The sequence below is a fragment of the Lutjanus erythropterus genome, chromosome 20, assembly GCF_056507025.1.
Source record: "Lutjanus erythropterus isolate fLutEry1 chromosome 20, fLutEry1.hap2, whole genome shotgun sequence".
In the NCBI taxonomy this organism is placed as follows: domain Eukaryota; kingdom Metazoa; phylum Chordata; class Actinopteri; order Lutjaniformes; family Lutjanidae; genus Lutjanus; species Lutjanus erythropterus.
In genome coordinates, this window is record NC_139336.1 from 26238221 (window position 1) to 26256957 (window position 18737).

The window sequence follows — 18737 nt, forward strand, 5'->3', positions numbered from 1 at the left end:
TTCATCAGTGTCTCTAGATCACTGGGTTACTTACCATTGTGCCCTGTGGCCCCTTTGGTCCCCGAATGCCCTTTGGCCCAAAGTCTCCTGGAGGCCCCTGAAAACAGCAGTGATGCTTATTTATACACACTCTGTGCACCTGTTTAAAACCTTAACACTTGATGTCAGTTTTACAAAATGTCTTTTCACACACCAGCTCCTCCTGTATCTCCAACTACATCTACAACTCATCACGGAACATCTGACATCCACTAACAGTTTCCATATTGACGACAACGTTTCCAGCTGTCCTGACATACTTTGGCTCTGAGCTCTGTGTAGTGATTTCAATACAATAGAGTCGGGGTTTTTTTTTTAGCTGGAATGTGTTTATGGTGCATGATGGAAACTTTGCTTCACACTAGCTGAAGTTGTGCTATTGTTCAAAACCACACAAAATTAGGTACAAGCACACATGCTCTTAAAACAGGGGCTTGTGGGAAATGTTCCAGAAAGAAGCAGCGCAGTACAAACAGGTCAGGGGCAGGAAGTTAGGAGAAAATCTGTTGGCTTGCTTCAAAGTGTGTGTGTTTGTAAACGGGATCAGATGATGGGAGAGAGCTTGAAGAATACACACACATGTGCAAGCAAACATGTCATTATGACAAGCTCAACCTTGCCATGGCCAGGTGTTGCAATGTCCAGACTACACCTGAATCCCAAAACAAGCCATATTTGCAGACCTTCATTACTTAAAGATCTACTTCATCCATGTCCAGGAAATCTAAAAAGAGCTTATTCTAACAAAATCATGTCTAGACATACAGTGGCTCCTTTAATGTTTTATCACTGAAATATGCTGAAAGTATTTATATGCTACTAATTCATTCTTTTATATTTGTATATTTCTACACCGGTATATTGTTCTCTTTATGTATTTTTCTACAGTGCCACTGTAATTCCGTTGTGTTGTTGCCTGCAGCAGTGCAATGGCATTAAAAAAATCTTGAACTTGAGTTTAGTAGTCCCTCAGTGACAGATAAATACAATTTATTGAGTGTGTTTTCTTTTTAGTGAAAGTTTTCTGGTACAGGATATAAACTCTGCACACCAGACTGTATAACTCAAAACCAACAAACCATACAACAACAAGAAGTCACATTTATTATTACAGTGTGTTTGTGATTTTATGTGTGATTTATGGGACTGGGTAATCTATAGCAGAGAGGGCCATATTACATTAAATCAGCTATACTTGTCTTTGATTACTGGGCTTTACTGTTGTATTTGGTGCCTCTGTGGCTGACTGGCTGAGAAGCAACAAATACTTTGGTGCCTACTTTTTAAAGATGAAGATTTAGGATTGAAACCCAGGCCGTTTTTTTAAAGGCTGAGCCTGAAATGTGTGTGATTGTGGAAGATAGGCTTCTGTTTGGTGCTGGACTTACCCTTGGTCCGAAAACTCCCAGAATTCCTGGAAATCCTGGTTCCCCAGCGTCACCCTGGAGAAGAATTTAGCCAACAATCGGAACATTGCATCTCCAAAGAGAGACATGTAAAATGTCACGCACAGCATGTTTAACTGTTTGTAACTGTGGCTGATACTCACAGGTTGTCCTTTAGGTCCTTGGTCTCCTTGTGGCCCTGGTAGTCCCATTCCACCTTTGAAGCCTCTTTTTCCTGGAGATCCACTTTGGCCACGAAGACCCTGCTCACCCTGGATGGACAGATAAATGACCAAATGACTGAGCCTAGATCAGGAAGTTAAATGATTATTTCTGCTGTCATGTGGTAATTATGTCTTGCATGTCAACATATTACTGTATATCTATCATTATATCTTCCTCAATCACATGCATTTCATTATAGTAATTGTACTTGTTCATGTATTGTCAGCCTGGATGAATTTTACAGCATTCTACGTTTCCCTCTTACCTTTGGTCCAATAGTCCCCTGTTCTCCTGGGAGTCCTGGAACGCCAGTTTTACCACGCAGGCCAGTTTTGCCAGGAAGACCAGTCTCCCCATCATCACCATGTTCTCCCTAGATAGACAGATCATGAAAGGAAGATGAATGAGAATCACTCCTAACCCAAACAATAAACAAACTTTTGCCTTGCTAACACTTAAAATGTCGATAATAGTCTGCCCAACTATCCGTTCATTACTTTGGTCCAGATTGCAGGAAATCTACAGGGCAGTTTGCCATGAAATTCACTTCATGCATTCATGCTCACCAGATGATGAGACCTTTACATTGTTGGCACTCTAAGCTTCATTCTGACTCCATTCTCAGGTAAAAATGTCAACTTTTAACACGTTATATCTCATAATTTAATAAAGAGCCATGAATTCTGCTGATTATATTCATGATTCCAAAGGGATGAGTCTCTAAACATTGCAAATTGTTTGTCGTGTCCAACACACTTGCATTGTGTAGACTGATAAATATCTAAGCCTCAAGATAGAAAAGTTATACAGTATTGTGTTTATAGGATAAACAAGGTTAAAAAAAAAGAATAGATTCCTCACCGGCATGCCTTTGCTGCCATCCTTTCCTGGGACTCCGTCCATCCCAGGCACGCCTTCCTGTCCCTCACGGCCCACCACGCCTCTGGGACCAGGAGGACCACCCATACCCTGAGGAGAAGACAGGACTTTTAAGAAATCTGCTACAGTTTTTTTTTTTTTTTTTTTACTGTCAAGCTTAATCTATTATGACATCTGTTCCCCATCCCCGTTTTCAAGTAGTCTAGTCAGGAATGCACATTTCGTAATGACTGAGAGTTTTTGCGAAACATGTTTTTTGTAATGGAATACTGTAATTCACTTAAGTAGGTGTGGATGTACAGTATGGAGAAGTGTGGACTTACCTCAGTTCCTCTGGTTCCTTTTTGTCCTGGCTGACCCTTTTTGCCTTTTTGACCCTTAGGAGAGAGAAAATATTTTTAAAGTGAAATAAGATTATTATTGATTTTGACTGTTCCACATCTGCTGGTCATCGTGTGTCACTGCCAATGACCTACAGCAACATTTAACCACATACTAGTGACCAGCATGGCATTTCTTTCTTAAGCCAAAAACAGCAAATGACAGCACAAAAGTACAGTATTATTACAGCCCTTTCAGCTTGATTAATGAGCTCTTTACTAGATGTTTCTGTTGGATCTCTGCTTTATTAGATTAGATGTTGTTGCAGCCCCAAGATTGGGAAGGGCAATGTTATTTATACAGCTCATTTCATTACACATAAACTCAATGGGGTTAACACTAAAAAAATATAGGCATAAACAGGACATAATACCTAACATAAGCACCATAAATATAAGAATAAAAGCTTAAGGTAAGTGGATGAACTGAATCAATGAAGCATGCGCCCAATGCACACAATTGTGGTGATGCATTGGGTGGGGGGTTGGGGGGATGACATGAATTTATCCAAATAAATGCAATTCTGGGCAACTACTTGGCCCCGTCCATCATATAAAACCACACTTGACCATTGGGTTGTAGCTAGCAAAAACTCTAATTTATGCAATTTTCAAAACAAGAACAAAAGGGACTGGAGCATACAGGTTACTCGGACACTAACTACAGCAGCTCCCTCCCTTGGATTCATTATCCAGTGGATTTGAAACCCTGTACCCTAGGTTAACTATATATGTTGCTTGCGTCATGTCTTTGTTGACTTTGACTCTGATGAAGACACAGTATTGTGCTCGCTGGCTGTGAATTAAACAATGTGCTGCAGTCTCCTTTGTCTGCTTTCACCACATAAAAGTTTAAACATTCTGTATCTAAAGCTCTCCTGAAAGGTTGAACAATAGGAAGGAGCAACAATTTGGACTGAAGCAAACACAATACAGACAGTAAACAGGGCAGCATACTAAACTATAACTCTTCACCTATGCACGCAGAGGCACAATCACCCGCAACCACACACACAAACACACAAAATGTTGTTGTTTTGACATGCTTACTTGATCTCCTTTGGCCCCTTTAGGTCCTTGTTGCCCACGAGGTCCAGGCTGTCCCTGAAATGAAATCGTAAAGATGACCTGTGTGAGCACACCTGCTGGTTGTTTATGCAGACTTAAAGGGATAGTTCCAATTTTTTGAAGTGGGTTTGTATGAGGTATTTATTGATAGTCAGTGTATTACCAACAGAAGATGTCGACATGATGACATGCCCTCAGCTGATGTGGACAAGGTCAGTAACAAAGGGTATTTTAGGCACTTAAACAAAGGTCCATCTAGTTTAAGCATACAGTTTATTTAGAATATTTTCACTCCTTTACACTGCAGTCAGACAACATTTTCTGTCAGGAAACTGCCATTGTGCAAGCCAAATATCACTCTGTCCAAACCAACCAAACTCCATGGCCGAAATCAGTCATTTTACCTCGCAGAACACAAGAGTTGCTGGTCGACCTCTGACTCAATCTGTGAGTTAGTTTGTGTTATTGTGTGACTTCTGAGAATACAAACTGTCCTTTTAAAACATAGAAGTCAAACAATAAGAGAAAGAAACTAATAGATCAAGGCGGAGGGAGACCAACAGCTCCCGTTTTCTGCAAGGTAAAATTACTGATTACACCCATGGAGTTTGGTTGGTTTGGACAGGCTCATATAAAGGCAGTGTCCAGTGGTAAAATGCTATCTGGATTTTTTGTATTGAATTTTTTAGGTGGCTAAAATAGCTTTTGTGCAGACCCAACCAGTATCTGCTCTAGGTAATACACTGACTATAGATAAGTACCTCATACTTTTCAAACAACTCCCTTTCATGACAGAACTGTGTTTAGAAATCACAAACTTTGACACTCACAGGTTGTCCAGGAGCTCCAGGTCGGCCTCTCTCTCCATCCACACCAATCTGACCCTGAAACAGAATAACATAATATTGACCTCATGATCTCAAATATCTAAATAAATCATTTTAAAACCACCTGCAGTGATGGTACGTACTTTGTACCCAGGATCTCCTGATTCCCCCCTCTCTCCTCTGTCACCTGGAGGACCCTGATGAAACAAGAAATATATGAGTGGCCAACAAATCATTTGGTTTCTGCAACATTATAGCAGACAAAGAGTAGAAGGAGGGAAAAAAAAGTAAGTCAGGTGTGACTTACGATGTCACCTGGAGGACCAGGAGGACCCTCTACTTTCCCATCATCTCCCTGCTCGCCCTGCGGATGAAAATGAAAACAATAATGTGGATGTTTTATATAAGACACGCATCCCTGATGTCTCAGTACACTGTATCTACCTATTTAAACCTTTCCTAAAGTGTTACATGTGTTGGAAAGTTTGCTTTGTGTACGCCTTCTTTCAGATTGTAATGTGTTACAGTAATCTCCTCTCTGTGTATGTCAAATCAGCTCTCTCTGCCTTTGTGTGTAATAAAATCCACGATATGTAAACAATATGTCGTCTCTGATAAAGTCACTGAGGTATCAAAACAAGATTGATCAGTACAAGCTGCCTACAGAGAGAGGTACATTCTGGGATGCTTGTTTCACTTCAGCTCAATGAAAAACATTTGGTGTTATTGATCCATGTCAGGTGATTTGTGTTCAATCCAAACTGGTGCTGGAATATGTACAGTATCCTGGGAACAGACCGAGATGCTCAAGATAAGGATTAAGAATAAGAGTTCAGTGTTACACGTAAAGTAAACGAGGTGTACCTTTTCACCTTTTGGTCCTGGAGGCCCCATGGGGCCTTGTGGTCCCTGATGACCCTGCAAAGACAAACACAAGAAATTGTTTTTTTCATCACTTTAGTTTTTATTGTGTTTATACATACACAAGTAAAACAAAGAACATATTGAGTTTACTGTATTATTTGCTTATTAAAGCTGTTATACGGTAAATCATAGTGTTGATGTCTTTATTTCATAAAGCTAAACAGTTTTCCCCATTTTCTGTTAAACACATCTTTCAATTTTAGAAAATAAGTAATTTTTCCATCACAGATATTTCCTCCACTATATCTAACCTCAATCAAGCCAGTTTCTTGCAATGGTCTTCCTACCAGCTGAATTTTGACCAAGTAATAATCTTCCTTCAGCACTGCTTTAGTTATATTGTCATGGTATAAAAGGTCCAGTGTGCATGAATCTGTCAGAAATGGGATATAATATTCATAAGTATACCGCCATACAATAGCCCAACATAGTTGAACCAGACACCAGCTTTAGAGAGGGCCTTTCTCATTTTTCACAGGTTTTTTTAACTTCTCCAACGCACTTGGAAGGGGAGGGTCAGTTGAGGTCTTTGCAAGCTGTGAGCTCATCGCTAGATGCCACTAAATCCTACATATTAGTCCTTTAAATTATACACCAAATTCAAATCTCTGTAACACACTTGTTTAATGTTTAGTGTCCATTCACATGCAGGTACTTACTTACAGTAAGGTAATCTTACCTCATAACCTGCAATACCAGTTTCCCCCTGTTGACCCATTCGACCAGGAGCTCCCTAAAGAAAACACATGTTGTGTCTTCAGTCTCACTGTATGTAATTCAGAACATTCGACTGCATTCAGAATTATTATGAAAATGAATGATAAATATCTGTATCATTACTGTTCCACTTTACCACGTGTCCGATTGTTCCTCTGGACCCCTTCTGCCCAACAAAACCCGGTGGTCCAGTCTTCCCCACTGGCCCAGTCTCCCCAAGGTGACCTTGATGACCTTTGGCACCCTGAACATCCACAAAGAACAATTTACAGAATAGATAACCATACAGAGCTTCTGTGTCACTGCATGTGCATCCTTTTGGTTTCTAAGCAACAACCATCAGAGGTGATTTGATGTTTCATACCTTTGGCCCTTGTTTGCCTCTTTCCCCAATTTTGCCAGGTTTCCCTTCCGGACCCTTCAGAGAAAAAAACAAAACAAAAAACACAGCTTCAGGTGAGGTTTGACAGTCTGAGAAAATCTGTTTGCAAAAAAATGTGTCTGAGTGTATGAATTTGACCAGAAAGACAGACCACTTACTCTGACGCCAGGGAGTCCAGGACTTCCAGGTGGGCCGTCCTTTCCCTTTAGCCCAGTTTCACCTTTTTCTCCTTTGTCGCCTTCCTGACCCATGTCGCCTTTTTCACCCTGAGAATATGCCCACAAAAACATGAAATTAAATTTCTCAACTCATAATGCACAAATGGCCTTCAAATGGAACTTTTGAGCTCATAATTACTAAGCTACTACATATAAAACAGAAACCGTTAACTTTCGGCTTGTCTGTATTCTTCAAGAAACATTTCATTATTGCCAGCTATCTAAGAAGTTAACGAAATGTCACATTGTTTGCTAGCTAGTGTAAAAGTAACAAAAACGAACCAAAAAACATTATAGGCCCATCGTTTGCTTGTTAGCCAAAAAGTTAACAAACTGTTTCAAAAGTTAAACTTCCTCAGGTAAGTTTTGGTGCAACAGGATTCGATTAAATCCTTCTTAATTTCATTCATTTGTTAACAAGTTTAGTGCAATGCAATTTAAAGTTAAGCTATGATTTAACTGTATTCAAAAATGAATCATTCTTGGTGCAACAAAGCCTAAGATGACTAGAGCAGTACGAGGCTGTGTTTTTGCGTCTCCATATCCTAATAACAACAAAATCCAGGACATTTTAAGTAAATATGTCACCTTGGTTCCATCGGGACCAGCTGGACCAGCTTCTCCCTCTAGGCCGGGCTCTCCCTGTTGTCACACACAAATACAAAAGTTAATGAAATGAAAAGCTGCACCTGTGAGAGACGCAAACTATTTGATAATTTAATGCTGATAAACGTACCCGCTGTCCCATCAGTCCCTGCTCTCCGATGTTCCCAGGAGGTCCAATGGCTCCCTGACACACACAGACACAGACGTGACCACATCAGGGCACAGACAATATTCTTTCAATAGTCTTTCTTGTGTATTTGTTTGAAATTAATCAATGTCATGTGATCAAATTAAGCAATGCAGTATTTTCAGGGTTCCGACACCTTTTCCAAAGTTAAATTCAAACACTTTTCAAGCATTATCAAGAGTTTCCATCACCTTACAGCAGTGGTAAACAACATATTTATATACCTTTTGTATATTCTAAAATGATTAGGCCCCAGCACTTTATCCGAAACCTAAGCACTTTTCAAAGCTTGACAACATTATACTAAAATTGTGTTTTAAAAGTGTTTTCAAGGATTCCCAGCACCCATAAGGAAACTGTATATTGTCTCACCTTCTCTCCTGGCTCGCCTGGCAATCCTGGTTCTCCCGCCTTGCCTGGAGGACCCTTTATAAAGACGTAAAGGGAAGAAGGAGAAAGGAAAATGTTGAATGATTTTGGACAAAAATTAAAGGCTAATGACTCTCTGGCATTAACTACGAACAATATCTTTGGGGCGAGTTCCATTACGTATTGTCATGAGAGATGGGAGAGGAAAAGAGCGAGAGAGCACCTTTGTAATGTGGTTTAATTTGTTTAATTGGGCAGATTACCTCAATCGGAGAGCATTATTGATTCACTGGTGTCAGGTGAACAACAGATGTCACATATTTAATCATTTAGTGTTCACAATAGGCTTTGTGTGCGCATGCAGATGAAGACCAGTCTCTCTCACCTTATGACCGATTTCTCCCAACAACCCCACCGTCCCTGGTGGCCCAGATGGTCCCTACAGGCGACAACACAAATTTTTGAATGATGAGGGATACTTAATGCAAATCAACGTCAGATAAAAAAGCATCAGAAATGGGAAATGCTCGCTCAATGTTGATGGTGGATGAGCCAACAGTAAACCATCTGTTCACAGTTTGGCTCTGAAAACAATGACTGTGTCACTAATTGTGCTTCTAAAACATTGAAACTTTGCCATGAATAGTTCTTAATCTCAGTGCATATGAATAATGTTTGTTCTCTGGTTGACTTGCATCCAGCCCAAACAATAGTGATGGCATAATTGAAGTCACATGTGTGGTCTTTAAAGGGACAGTGGACCCCAAAATCAATCAAAATACATATTTTTCCTCTTTCCTGCTGCAGTAGTTATCCATCTACACAGTTTTGGTGTAAGTTGCCGATTTTTGGAGATATCAGGCTGAGAGATGTCCGCCTTCTCTTGTATATAACAGCACTTGCACTGTTTCTACTGACAGTGTTGTGCAAGTTCACACTTCACAAGAGTTAACCTGAAGTTCAGTTCACACAAATCAAAATGACTAGTTCAAGTTTAATTCCTCTGTTTCTTTTTAAATTAAATTTCACATAGAACCTCCTCCTACCAGGGATGCTGGAGTCTATATAATGATGTCATATATATGTTGCGCAATATTCATGTTTTCTCGTAGTAATGGACGTGACAACTTATATCTATATTTATTAACAACATACTGTTGAGATTTCCATCTGCGAACTCAGAAATTCTGACTTTTCCAGTTAAAATTGAACGCACCATAATGCATGAGAACTGCAAGGAGATGAAGAGGGAGATGAGATAGAGGAGCTGTCTGTTTGTTTGTTGTTGTGTACAGACACTACTGTTCTGTCCATCTTTGTTCTATCTCTCTGCTAAAAGTCATTTTTTTTAAATCAGGAGAGAACGACACAACAATGTCCCCCGATCTGTGTGCACCTGCTCATGGATGAGAGGCTCGTAGATGTAAACATTAATGGTGTCCTCCTTGGCTGAGCTGTAACATTAGCACCACTGAGCTAGCCAGCGTTGGGATACAGTTCCTAAACCACTCACAATAAGGTCTGTGATTTGTTTTGAGTACTGAGTTGTGATTTCTGGAAAGAGACATACCTGCTGAGTTTTTCAAAAGTATTTTAGCCAAGTCCCATCTAGTTCCATTATATTTGAGAAGAGGCAGACATCTTTTCAGCTGATCTCCAAAACTCAGCAACTCACACCAAAACAAGGAAACATTTTTTTTTGTGGCAAACTGCCCCTTTAATTAATATTCTACTGTTTACGAGCCTAAAGAAAGAGTTAACATCAGGGCTCAGGAGCGTTTTTATATCAGTGTATCTTTCACTGAAAGCAGCTGTGCAGCACAAGAGATGGAGAATAATTCGGAGAGAAAAAGTTGATTTTGATCAATGTATACAGGGAAACAATCATATTTATAGGTGGTTGCTAGGCAACTCCACTTCATCCGCCTGCTGTAATTGAATCTTCATTTATAGGGAACCACAATAGCTTGTCTGAATCCTTTAAGTTAATAGTCAACAAACTGTTAATAACTTACAAAAACACACATTCTATAACTTATAACCAATATGATGATGGACATCATATGTTACATCTGTGTATGCAGTTTTATATTTGGCATAAACAGTTTGCTGTATGAAGTAAACTGTATTCAGCTGCCTAAGTGCCCCCTTGAGACACTAATGGCTACAGTAGAGGCCAATGTTTAATTTAATCGGAAACAGGAGAATATTAGCCTGTGATTCATTCATACCAATGAAAACAAAGAGCGAATGGGTCGGAGAGCTAAACTCAGCGAGCGTGCAAACTGACGCATTTTTTAAATCCCTCTTTCACTGTTCTGCCATTTTTACTACGCCTAAACTAAAAACCACATGAAGAGCAGAAAATCTTTTACAAGAAAAAATTTATCCATCATGGCAATAATCACATAAATTTTTCCTTGTTTGCTAGTTCAGCAATTTAGCACTTCTATTAATAATCTCTTTTTTTTTATCCACAAACTGTCTATTCAGTAGTATCCAGCGTGCTCATAGTTCACTCTCCTGCCACTACAGCACAGATGTGTGAAGGATGAGACAATTATCTGGCTGCTGTGGAGGAAACATTTAATACAGGCGAATATATTCTTATTAAAAACTGAAATATGTCTCATAAACTCCCTCCTGGCTGTGATATTTTGGCGGTAAATCGGTTGGCAGGAGAGGACCAGGGTGTTGTTTGTTGCCAAAGAGAATCTAATAAAATGAGTATGTATGGTTATGAAAAATGGAGAGGAAAAAGTAAGACTACTGTAAAAGAGTCTGTTTTCCAACAAGGAAACAGAAGGTGAGAGAGAGGGAAAGACACCGAGGCATGTGAGGAGGTCAAGACATGTGAGGGGAAATGTAAAGTTGCAGAGAAGGTGAGGAAACTGGAGTGAAATATACGACAGGATTGAGAGACGGTTGGAGGGTCTTACTGGCTCGCCTGCTATTCCCTTGTCCCCTGGAGGTCCTGAGGGCCCTTGGATACCCTGGAGACAGAAAGGTAAGTGAGTTCAAAGTACATGTACATGCCCAAACATCATGTCACAGATACAGCGCATGTAAAGCATTTAATAGTTTCCAACATGCATTAACTAACAGAGCATTATATATTATACATATTAAGCTTGTTTTGGATGTCTTCACACCTGTAGTATGGCTCATTTGGTCCAGACGAAAGAAAAAATTATGCATTGTTGCATATTAGTTCACTTGGACTCTTTACACATGAAGTCACTGATTGGACAGTTTTGGTGACTGTCATCTTGCATCATCTGGACCCACATGTGGAAATCAAATGCCAGTGAGTGACAGAAGTTTATGCAGAATCAACTGCAAAACCAACTGCATATTATGAATAATGACTAACAGGAGGAAACAGGTAATGATTTGGGGCTTATTACTGAGTGATTGCTGTCATACACTTTCACAGTCTACAGAGTAGGATACAGACAAAGCAGTTTTAACAGCTTTTGACATACTGATCAGGGAAAATACTCACACTGATGAATAGATATGTAAATGATTTGGATAAATACGCTGTAGATGCATGGCTTATACAATCACTTCTTGAACAGAATCCACAATCAGCAGATGGATTTATTTGTAGTTAAGCTTTTGAAATGACATATCTGCTATAATACAATCATGAGGTTGGTTCGTTCCTGAAAGGAAGTCCACCAGAGTCTGCTTGGAAACAGACTAAGTCCCAACTTTTGAAGCAGTCTCTGTTCGGTTGTTTGGTCCCCATCAGGGTTTATAGGACAGCTTTCACACCAGCCCAAACAAAACAGCACAAACCATTTTAGCCAGAAGTCAGTGTGAGCAGGTACTGGATCAGAACTACTACAGATGTGAAAACACCCTATGTCTCTTACGTAAATTATGTACTATATATTATTTCTACATATGAGTATAGTGAACTCACAGGAAAACCTTTAGGCCCAGTTTCCCCTGACTCTCCGATCTTCCCCTGTAAGGACATAATAAAAGGAAGAAAATGTAGGACACGATCAATTAGATCAGGGTTCGCTAGCTGGTGATTTATGATGTTCATAAAAAGTTCAATACTGTACTTGATATAAAAAATATATATATAAGCACATAAGGCCAGACAACCCATGTAGTCTGTACCAACATGCCACCAGAACACTCAAAAGTATGGCTATACGACACACCTGTGGCATCTGATTAAAATAAATGCAGAATGATTATTTCAGAAATGCTGTCATTCACATGATGGGTACTGAATAAAGTAATAAAGTAAAGAACTCAACTGGTATCAGAAGTATCACTTTACGGGTATGGTATTGGTACTGGTATCATAATTTTTTAAACAGTTCCCAGCCTTAGAAATAACACATAAAAACAATATGTGCCTATTCCACAACACAAGACTGAGAGCTTGTTTTTGTCATTTCATGTCTTTCTCCATCTCTTTCATTTCATTAAAGTTAATGAATTGACCCTTGCTCCATTAGATTTACAAACTGTCCTAAACATAAAGATCACTAGAATCCATGCAAAGCCAGGTCATTTAATTGCATGCTGGGTAAATATTCCCAAATCCCAACATTAAACGTGTACATAAATCTGGCCCTCGGTGTGTAGAAAACAAGGACAGTCCTCTCCTCCACACTAATGTGTTGTATCTGACTGTGGACCTCCACACTGCTGGTATCACGCAGCTCTTCTAAATCATTCTGATGCCTCGCCTCTCCAGAGGTACATAAGCACCAAAAAATATATGAGAGGAAGGAGTGGAAAAGTTCCCCGGTGCTTTACCTGTGGTCCAGGGAAACCAATTTTTCCTGGAGGACCATCAGAACCCTGCGGAGAGAGGGAAGGATGAGAGATAGCCGTGTGGTGAGTCATGTCAGTTTACTGTACACTCCCTGCCTCCAGAGTGGATGGAGAAGATGTGCTGCTTGCTATTTTTGGTGCCCAAGATATATTTTCCCTCTTAAGAATCCATTAACTATGCAGAAGGAAATCATTTCTGCACTATTAAATGCTAATTTGTGCTCATTACTGTCTGTGTGTTGTTTCTAGCTTTGTATATCAACAAGGAAATTCCAAAAAATGCAAGCAATCAAATCAGATTTCTTACCGGCTTGCCCTCTAACCCCATCTCTCCTGGTGGACCGTCAGGCCCAATCGCTCCCTGAAACACAAAGACAGCTGTCACTTCACCAACAGAGGTCACTGTAACACAGCCAGACAGCCAACAACACACTGTAAATAAACATGTCTGTACAGTGCACAGATGTCAGTAATACCCCCATGTCACAGGCAGTGAACCTGCGCCTGTTAAATACAATTTTCAGGGTGAATCAAGGAAACTTAAAAAGAGGAATGGGTCATCAGATGCATGGAGATGCACACTAAAACCCAACACCTCTATGTCATATGACCTTTGATGAAGTAATGCCACTTCCTCACTATTATTTCATGTACAATATTAAGTTTAATATCATTTATCACACAGCTCTGTTAGATACTCGACTCTGATCGGTCAGTTACAGCTTTCTGAGGTCTGTTACTTCTGTTTAGCAAACCGCTGCTTCTGTTGCTACCTAGAACAGATCATTGATATGGACACAGTTCTGATCATAGACTCTGGAGGAGCAAAGAAATCACTTTTAAATCAATAACATTATTATAAAACTAATGTTTTGTGTCAAATAATTGATATTTTTTGAAAGTAACCATGTAAGAATCAGGATAATGTACAGTGAATGGGTCATTATTGTAAAATAAACAGCAAACATGGGGCAAAAGGGTCTTGAATATTGCACATTATGTTCATTACCATGTGCAATATTTCTTTTCATATTAAAATTACATTCATATCTTGTACAAAATTATGTTTAATATCATCCGGTATTATTTGTAATTTTTCATTATTACTATCAGGTACAATGTCACGGTCGATATCATGTGCAATATTATTTTTTGCTACTTTTCAATATCACTGCCAATATTGCTTTTAGTGTAAACATTATTGAACAATTGAATAGTCCCTTTAACTTCATGGATACTAGTCTTTTAATCTTGCTTACACAGTTTCCAGTAATTTTTGCCCTCATACTTGTTTTATTCATTAATATTTAATTGTTTTTTTTTCTGAGTAAGATGGTGGCAGTAATGCACAAGGTACAAGGGACACTTCACTTTGCAATTCCTTTTTTTCACTCATCATGAGCATCATGACAGTATGCCTATAAACCAACTTTCATTATTTAGTGAAATTTCTTAATCAAAGCCCACATGACATAAATATGTTGGGTTTTAGTGTTAATCTCCATGCATCTCCAATAGACTTAAACAGAATTGCCACCAGTGTCTGGCACCAAGCAGAGCATAAATTGCTGGTTAATGATGGTTAAAGGTCAATCTGGTTAAAGGGCCTTCATTTTTTAGTGTCCTTGGTCCCTGAAGGGTATTATTATAACCCTTTATACCCGTTATAGGGAGACCTGAAGCTTCTAGGGTAGTGAAAGTTACTGGGGTGTGACTTGTATTAATCTGATACTACTGTAGAATCAGGGCACAAAGGCTGGGCAGATACATACAGTTGACACTTAAAACACACACACACTGTCAGAGCAGTCTGACTGTTTAGATTACATGGGTGCAACTGTCAAACATAATCAATCTAAAGTGCTTAAAGGCCCGCTAGTCCAGTGAGCAGTGATAATAAATGGGAGCCAGGCAGTGGACCAATACAGTCCATCTGCTCTGCACCTGCACAACTATTCTCATCCACATAACTGTGGAAGATGCTGGCTCACTGGCACTGTGACGATCTTAACTCAGCGGCTGATAATGTGCTGGGTTGCATTTTTAAACCACATTAAATCTTGGTTTAACTTTAATTCTGGGTCATTTGAAATGGCAGCCTATTTGAGATGCATGTGGAGAAATAATGAAGTTCCTCAAAGAAAGTTAAGGGATAAACTCAACAAAACTAAGATTTATGATTTGTCTCTTCTTTCTTTTACCTCAGTTCAGCCAACAATTTCTTCTCAATAAAGAGAAATTAGAACTCCTCTGTAGAGCCATCACGAGTAGGCTAACTAGGCTAACTTTTAGCTATCTAGTAAACAGTATAACATTTAGTTAACGTTTTAGCTAGCTAGCAAAAATGAATAGGCTAGCTAACTGGCAAACAATGTAATGTTTAGTTGACTTTTTATCTATCTAGCAAGAGTTTTAAAAAAAAACTTTTTAGCTAGCCTGCAAAAAAGGAACCCTCTTCTTTTTTTTCTTTTTTTTAACATTTTAGCTAGGTGACAAATCATGCAGTGTTTTCTTAATTTTTCTCAACTAGCTTGCAAACAATGACTTTTTAGCTAGTTAGTAAACAATGCAACATTTTCTTAAGGAATACAGATTGGACAAAAGTTAAGCCCTAACAGTTTCACTCATTTTTTATACTTACTAGGCCCACTGGGTAGCACTTGAATTTATTTTTTATTATTTTAAAATTTGGATAAGCAAACCTCTCCATATAGATTAAAATTTTTTAATTGTGTCGCAGAGCTCTGCTTAATTTTATTCATGTTAAACCTAATTTTGCTAAACTCTGATTAGAATTGATCTTAGATTAAATTACCTTTTGTTGGTGCAACCCAGTCTATGGGTCAGCCTTAGCTGAAAGTGATTATAAATAACAAGGGGCAAACAGTGATATTCTCAGCATCATTAATTATTTCAAAGGAGAAAGCAGATATGACATGACAGCCACACAGGAGTGTGAGTGGTTGATGACTGAGCACAGTGGGAGTTTGGCCCGTGGAGAACGCCGCTAGCCGAAGTGCTATAAGCCTATTATACATAGAGCTGGATAAGCAGCGCTCATTAACATTCCTGTCTGGGGTACCTGCTACCCACTGCTTGCGTTTACATAGCCAGATTAGCTGATGTGTAGGGGAAACTATTCCACCCTAACAGGCCTCCGGAAAAATGGTTTCACTCAAATATTACGCTTCAAAGTCAATTAATTACACTGAGTTACATTAATTTGTGACACAAGTGTGTGACCTTTTCAAACAAAGGCAGAACAGGAACACCAGGAGCATGATTTCTAAACAATCAAAAACATCTATTTAAACTAGCTCAATAACAACCAGCGACTGCCGAGGGGGAGGGCTGATGAGATTAATATGCTCTTCAATATGGAAGACATTAGCTGAGGATTTGTAGGTCAGAGGAGTTGGGGTTATTAGATACAAAGCATGATTAGTCAGACGGGTGATTCCTCATGGCTGGCATCCACTACTTTAAGATTTTAAACATGCAAATAAAACACAAACAGAGAAAAACAGAGACGATAGTGGTACATGCTGCCTAGCTGCTCTGAAGCCAACACGCACTTTTATCTCTCGCCTGATTCCACAGTATTTCCATGTTAGAAAACAGTCTGGTGCCAATGTCTCTGAGAGTGAAGCCAGATGTTACGCTGCTGTCAACATTAAGGCCTTGCGCCTCAAGACAAGTGGCTAACATCTAAAAGACATGGTGGTGAAGTCTGTGTAAAAGTTGTACACTCTCTCATTTAGCACAAAGGTGTTTTATTCGGTGTTAAAATCACCTTTCAAAACATCTTCCCTTTCAAAAGAGATGACAAATTAAACTTTATAGTGTTTTGATTTTTGCAAATAACTCAGTGACTTGAGTAGTTCTCGTAGCACCTCTTAAAGGGATACGTTTTTTTCCTTTGTTTTGTTTTGTTTTTTTGCAGTGGGATTGTATGAGGTACTTCAGTAGATGGCAGTTTCCAGGCCCCCCAACAAACTAACTGATCTAGGCAGGGGTAGATCAGCACCTCCCATGTTTCCCAAGGTTAAATAACTGATTTTGGAAAAGGAGTCTGATTGAGCAATATTTTACCTATATAATGGCAGTTTCTGGTCAAAACAAATAGTCTGATGGCAAGGATTTATATAAATATAGTGTACACTTAAATGCATATTTTTTTGCTGCTGATCCTGTCCACAGCAGTAGATTGTTTAGCTTCTTACACCAGCAGTCCTGCTGTGTCTGCAAACTGGGGGTTTGCTGAGTGCCATTTACTGTAAGTAATACGCTGACTATGGATAAGTACCTCATACAACCCCACTTCAAATAATCTGAAGTATCCCTTTAAATGATGAATAGATTGTAAAAGCTGCAGCATTTCTTGTGGACTGTTGGTGAGACATGAGTGAGCGTTTGTGGTTGCCCACATGGACTGTCTGTGAGACAAACACCTCCACGTCTTCTGGCTGGCAACATTCAGGTTTCTCAGCTCGGACTAGTCAACATAAGTCACAAAGCAGCAGGCAGCTTTACTGGCAGTAAAAATTGCTGACATTAGTATTAACTGAAAACACAGTTTGAGACATGAGAGTGTGTCCAGGCAAACCACAGCGAGACCCGTCTCCCATGGGCGCCTCAGATAAAGAAGCTCAAATCCCACTTTGCAGCTGGCTCGGCGGACCACAGCAATGAAAGAGGGCATCTTTTAAAAACCTTTGACAAAGGTCAGCGACAGCGTCTTAACCCCACAGGAGAGCAAATGATGGCCAGGAGAAGCCGAGGCGTGTCTGAAACTGTCAAGAAAAACTGATCCCAAAAATGAATTACTGTATTCTGCCTCGTTGCCATAGCAACAGCCATCATCGTGACTCTCAAAATTCATTACTGTCATTAATTATTGCCACTTCAGTCCGCTTGAATACTCTCTGTGAACAAAAATTCATTTGCCATATGTTGTTGCGGAGGCCAAATTTTATGAACGACATTATTTATCTGGTGTAGCATTTCTGTTGGTGGTATTTAGCCAGTTAAAACTCCAGCTCTCCAGCCCTTGTTTTCATCTCAAAAAATACTCAGGAGTTGTATGTTTTTTCACTTTTATCGAGACTGCAGAGCCGTAATTTGACAAATCTCAGGCGAATACTGGCACCTGTACCTACAGTATATTAGTTTTGTTTTTGTTGAACGTTTTTGACGTATTTTAAATTCATGTAGATCTACTTTATTCCCCACAGCAAACTGCAAACTGTTTCACATGTTTTAATAGAAAAAGCACAGGTGTATCGCTAACTACACTCATAGAAAGACAGAATTCTGTCGGATGCATTATATCAACAGCCATAAAACATATAGATGTGGTTTCTAATAAAATATGATGAAGATCAAATAACTTGATAGATGGTCTTGACTAGTTATAAATTAGAGCAGCCATTCCACACAGCCCAAATTCAAATCTGAAAATCTTCTGTGGCCCACCCAAACCTTTAATAACATTTCTGATCAACATATGAGACAAATTGCGGCAATGAAGAGATATTAAATACATTCTGGTGTTAATGTGAGAAGGTGAACCAACCTGTATCCCAGAATGTGCTACAATGGTTCATGCAATATCGTAAGTTATCACTGTATGTTTTAAGTAAAGTGAAACAAATTTGTGTGTCTAAATTAAAGCATAGTGGCTGCATACAGCTGCTGATAGCACGCAAACTCACTGCTTCCATTC

At 39.3% G+C, this 18737-nt stretch overlaps 1 protein-coding gene across 1 annotated transcript in view; it reads right to left on the minus strand.

The window, feature by feature from the left end:
• col27a1a (collagen, type XXVII, alpha 1a) overlaps positions 1 to 18737 on the minus strand; it is a 110509-nt gene that overhangs the window by 5880 nt on the left and 85892 nt on the right. The window contains exons 29-51 of the mRNA XM_084745830.1: positions 13320 to 13373; positions 12995 to 13039; positions 12138 to 12182; positions 11146 to 11199; positions 8592 to 8645; positions 8210 to 8263; positions 7781 to 7834; positions 7633 to 7686; positions 6985 to 7092; positions 6809 to 6862; positions 6581 to 6688; positions 6407 to 6460; positions 5668 to 5721; positions 5111 to 5167; positions 4947 to 5000; positions 4807 to 4860; positions 3959 to 4012; positions 2852 to 2905; positions 2511 to 2618; positions 1915 to 2022; positions 1589 to 1696; positions 1428 to 1481; positions 35 to 97 (exon numbers count right to left, since the gene is read on the minus strand). Coding sequence (XP_084601956.1) covers positions 35 to 97; positions 1428 to 1481; positions 1589 to 1696; positions 1915 to 2022; positions 2511 to 2618; positions 2852 to 2905; positions 3959 to 4012; positions 4807 to 4860; positions 4947 to 5000; positions 5111 to 5167; positions 5668 to 5721; positions 6407 to 6460; positions 6581 to 6688; positions 6809 to 6862; positions 6985 to 7092; positions 7633 to 7686; positions 7781 to 7834; positions 8210 to 8263; positions 8592 to 8645; positions 11146 to 11199; positions 12138 to 12182; positions 12995 to 13039; positions 13320 to 13373 — 1506 coding nt within the window. The remainder of the gene's footprint in view (positions 1 to 34; positions 98 to 1427; positions 1482 to 1588; positions 1697 to 1914; positions 2023 to 2510; positions 2619 to 2851; positions 2906 to 3958; positions 4013 to 4806; positions 4861 to 4946; positions 5001 to 5110; positions 5168 to 5667; positions 5722 to 6406; positions 6461 to 6580; positions 6689 to 6808; positions 6863 to 6984; positions 7093 to 7632; positions 7687 to 7780; positions 7835 to 8209; positions 8264 to 8591; positions 8646 to 11145; positions 11200 to 12137; positions 12183 to 12994; positions 13040 to 13319; positions 13374 to 18737) is intronic.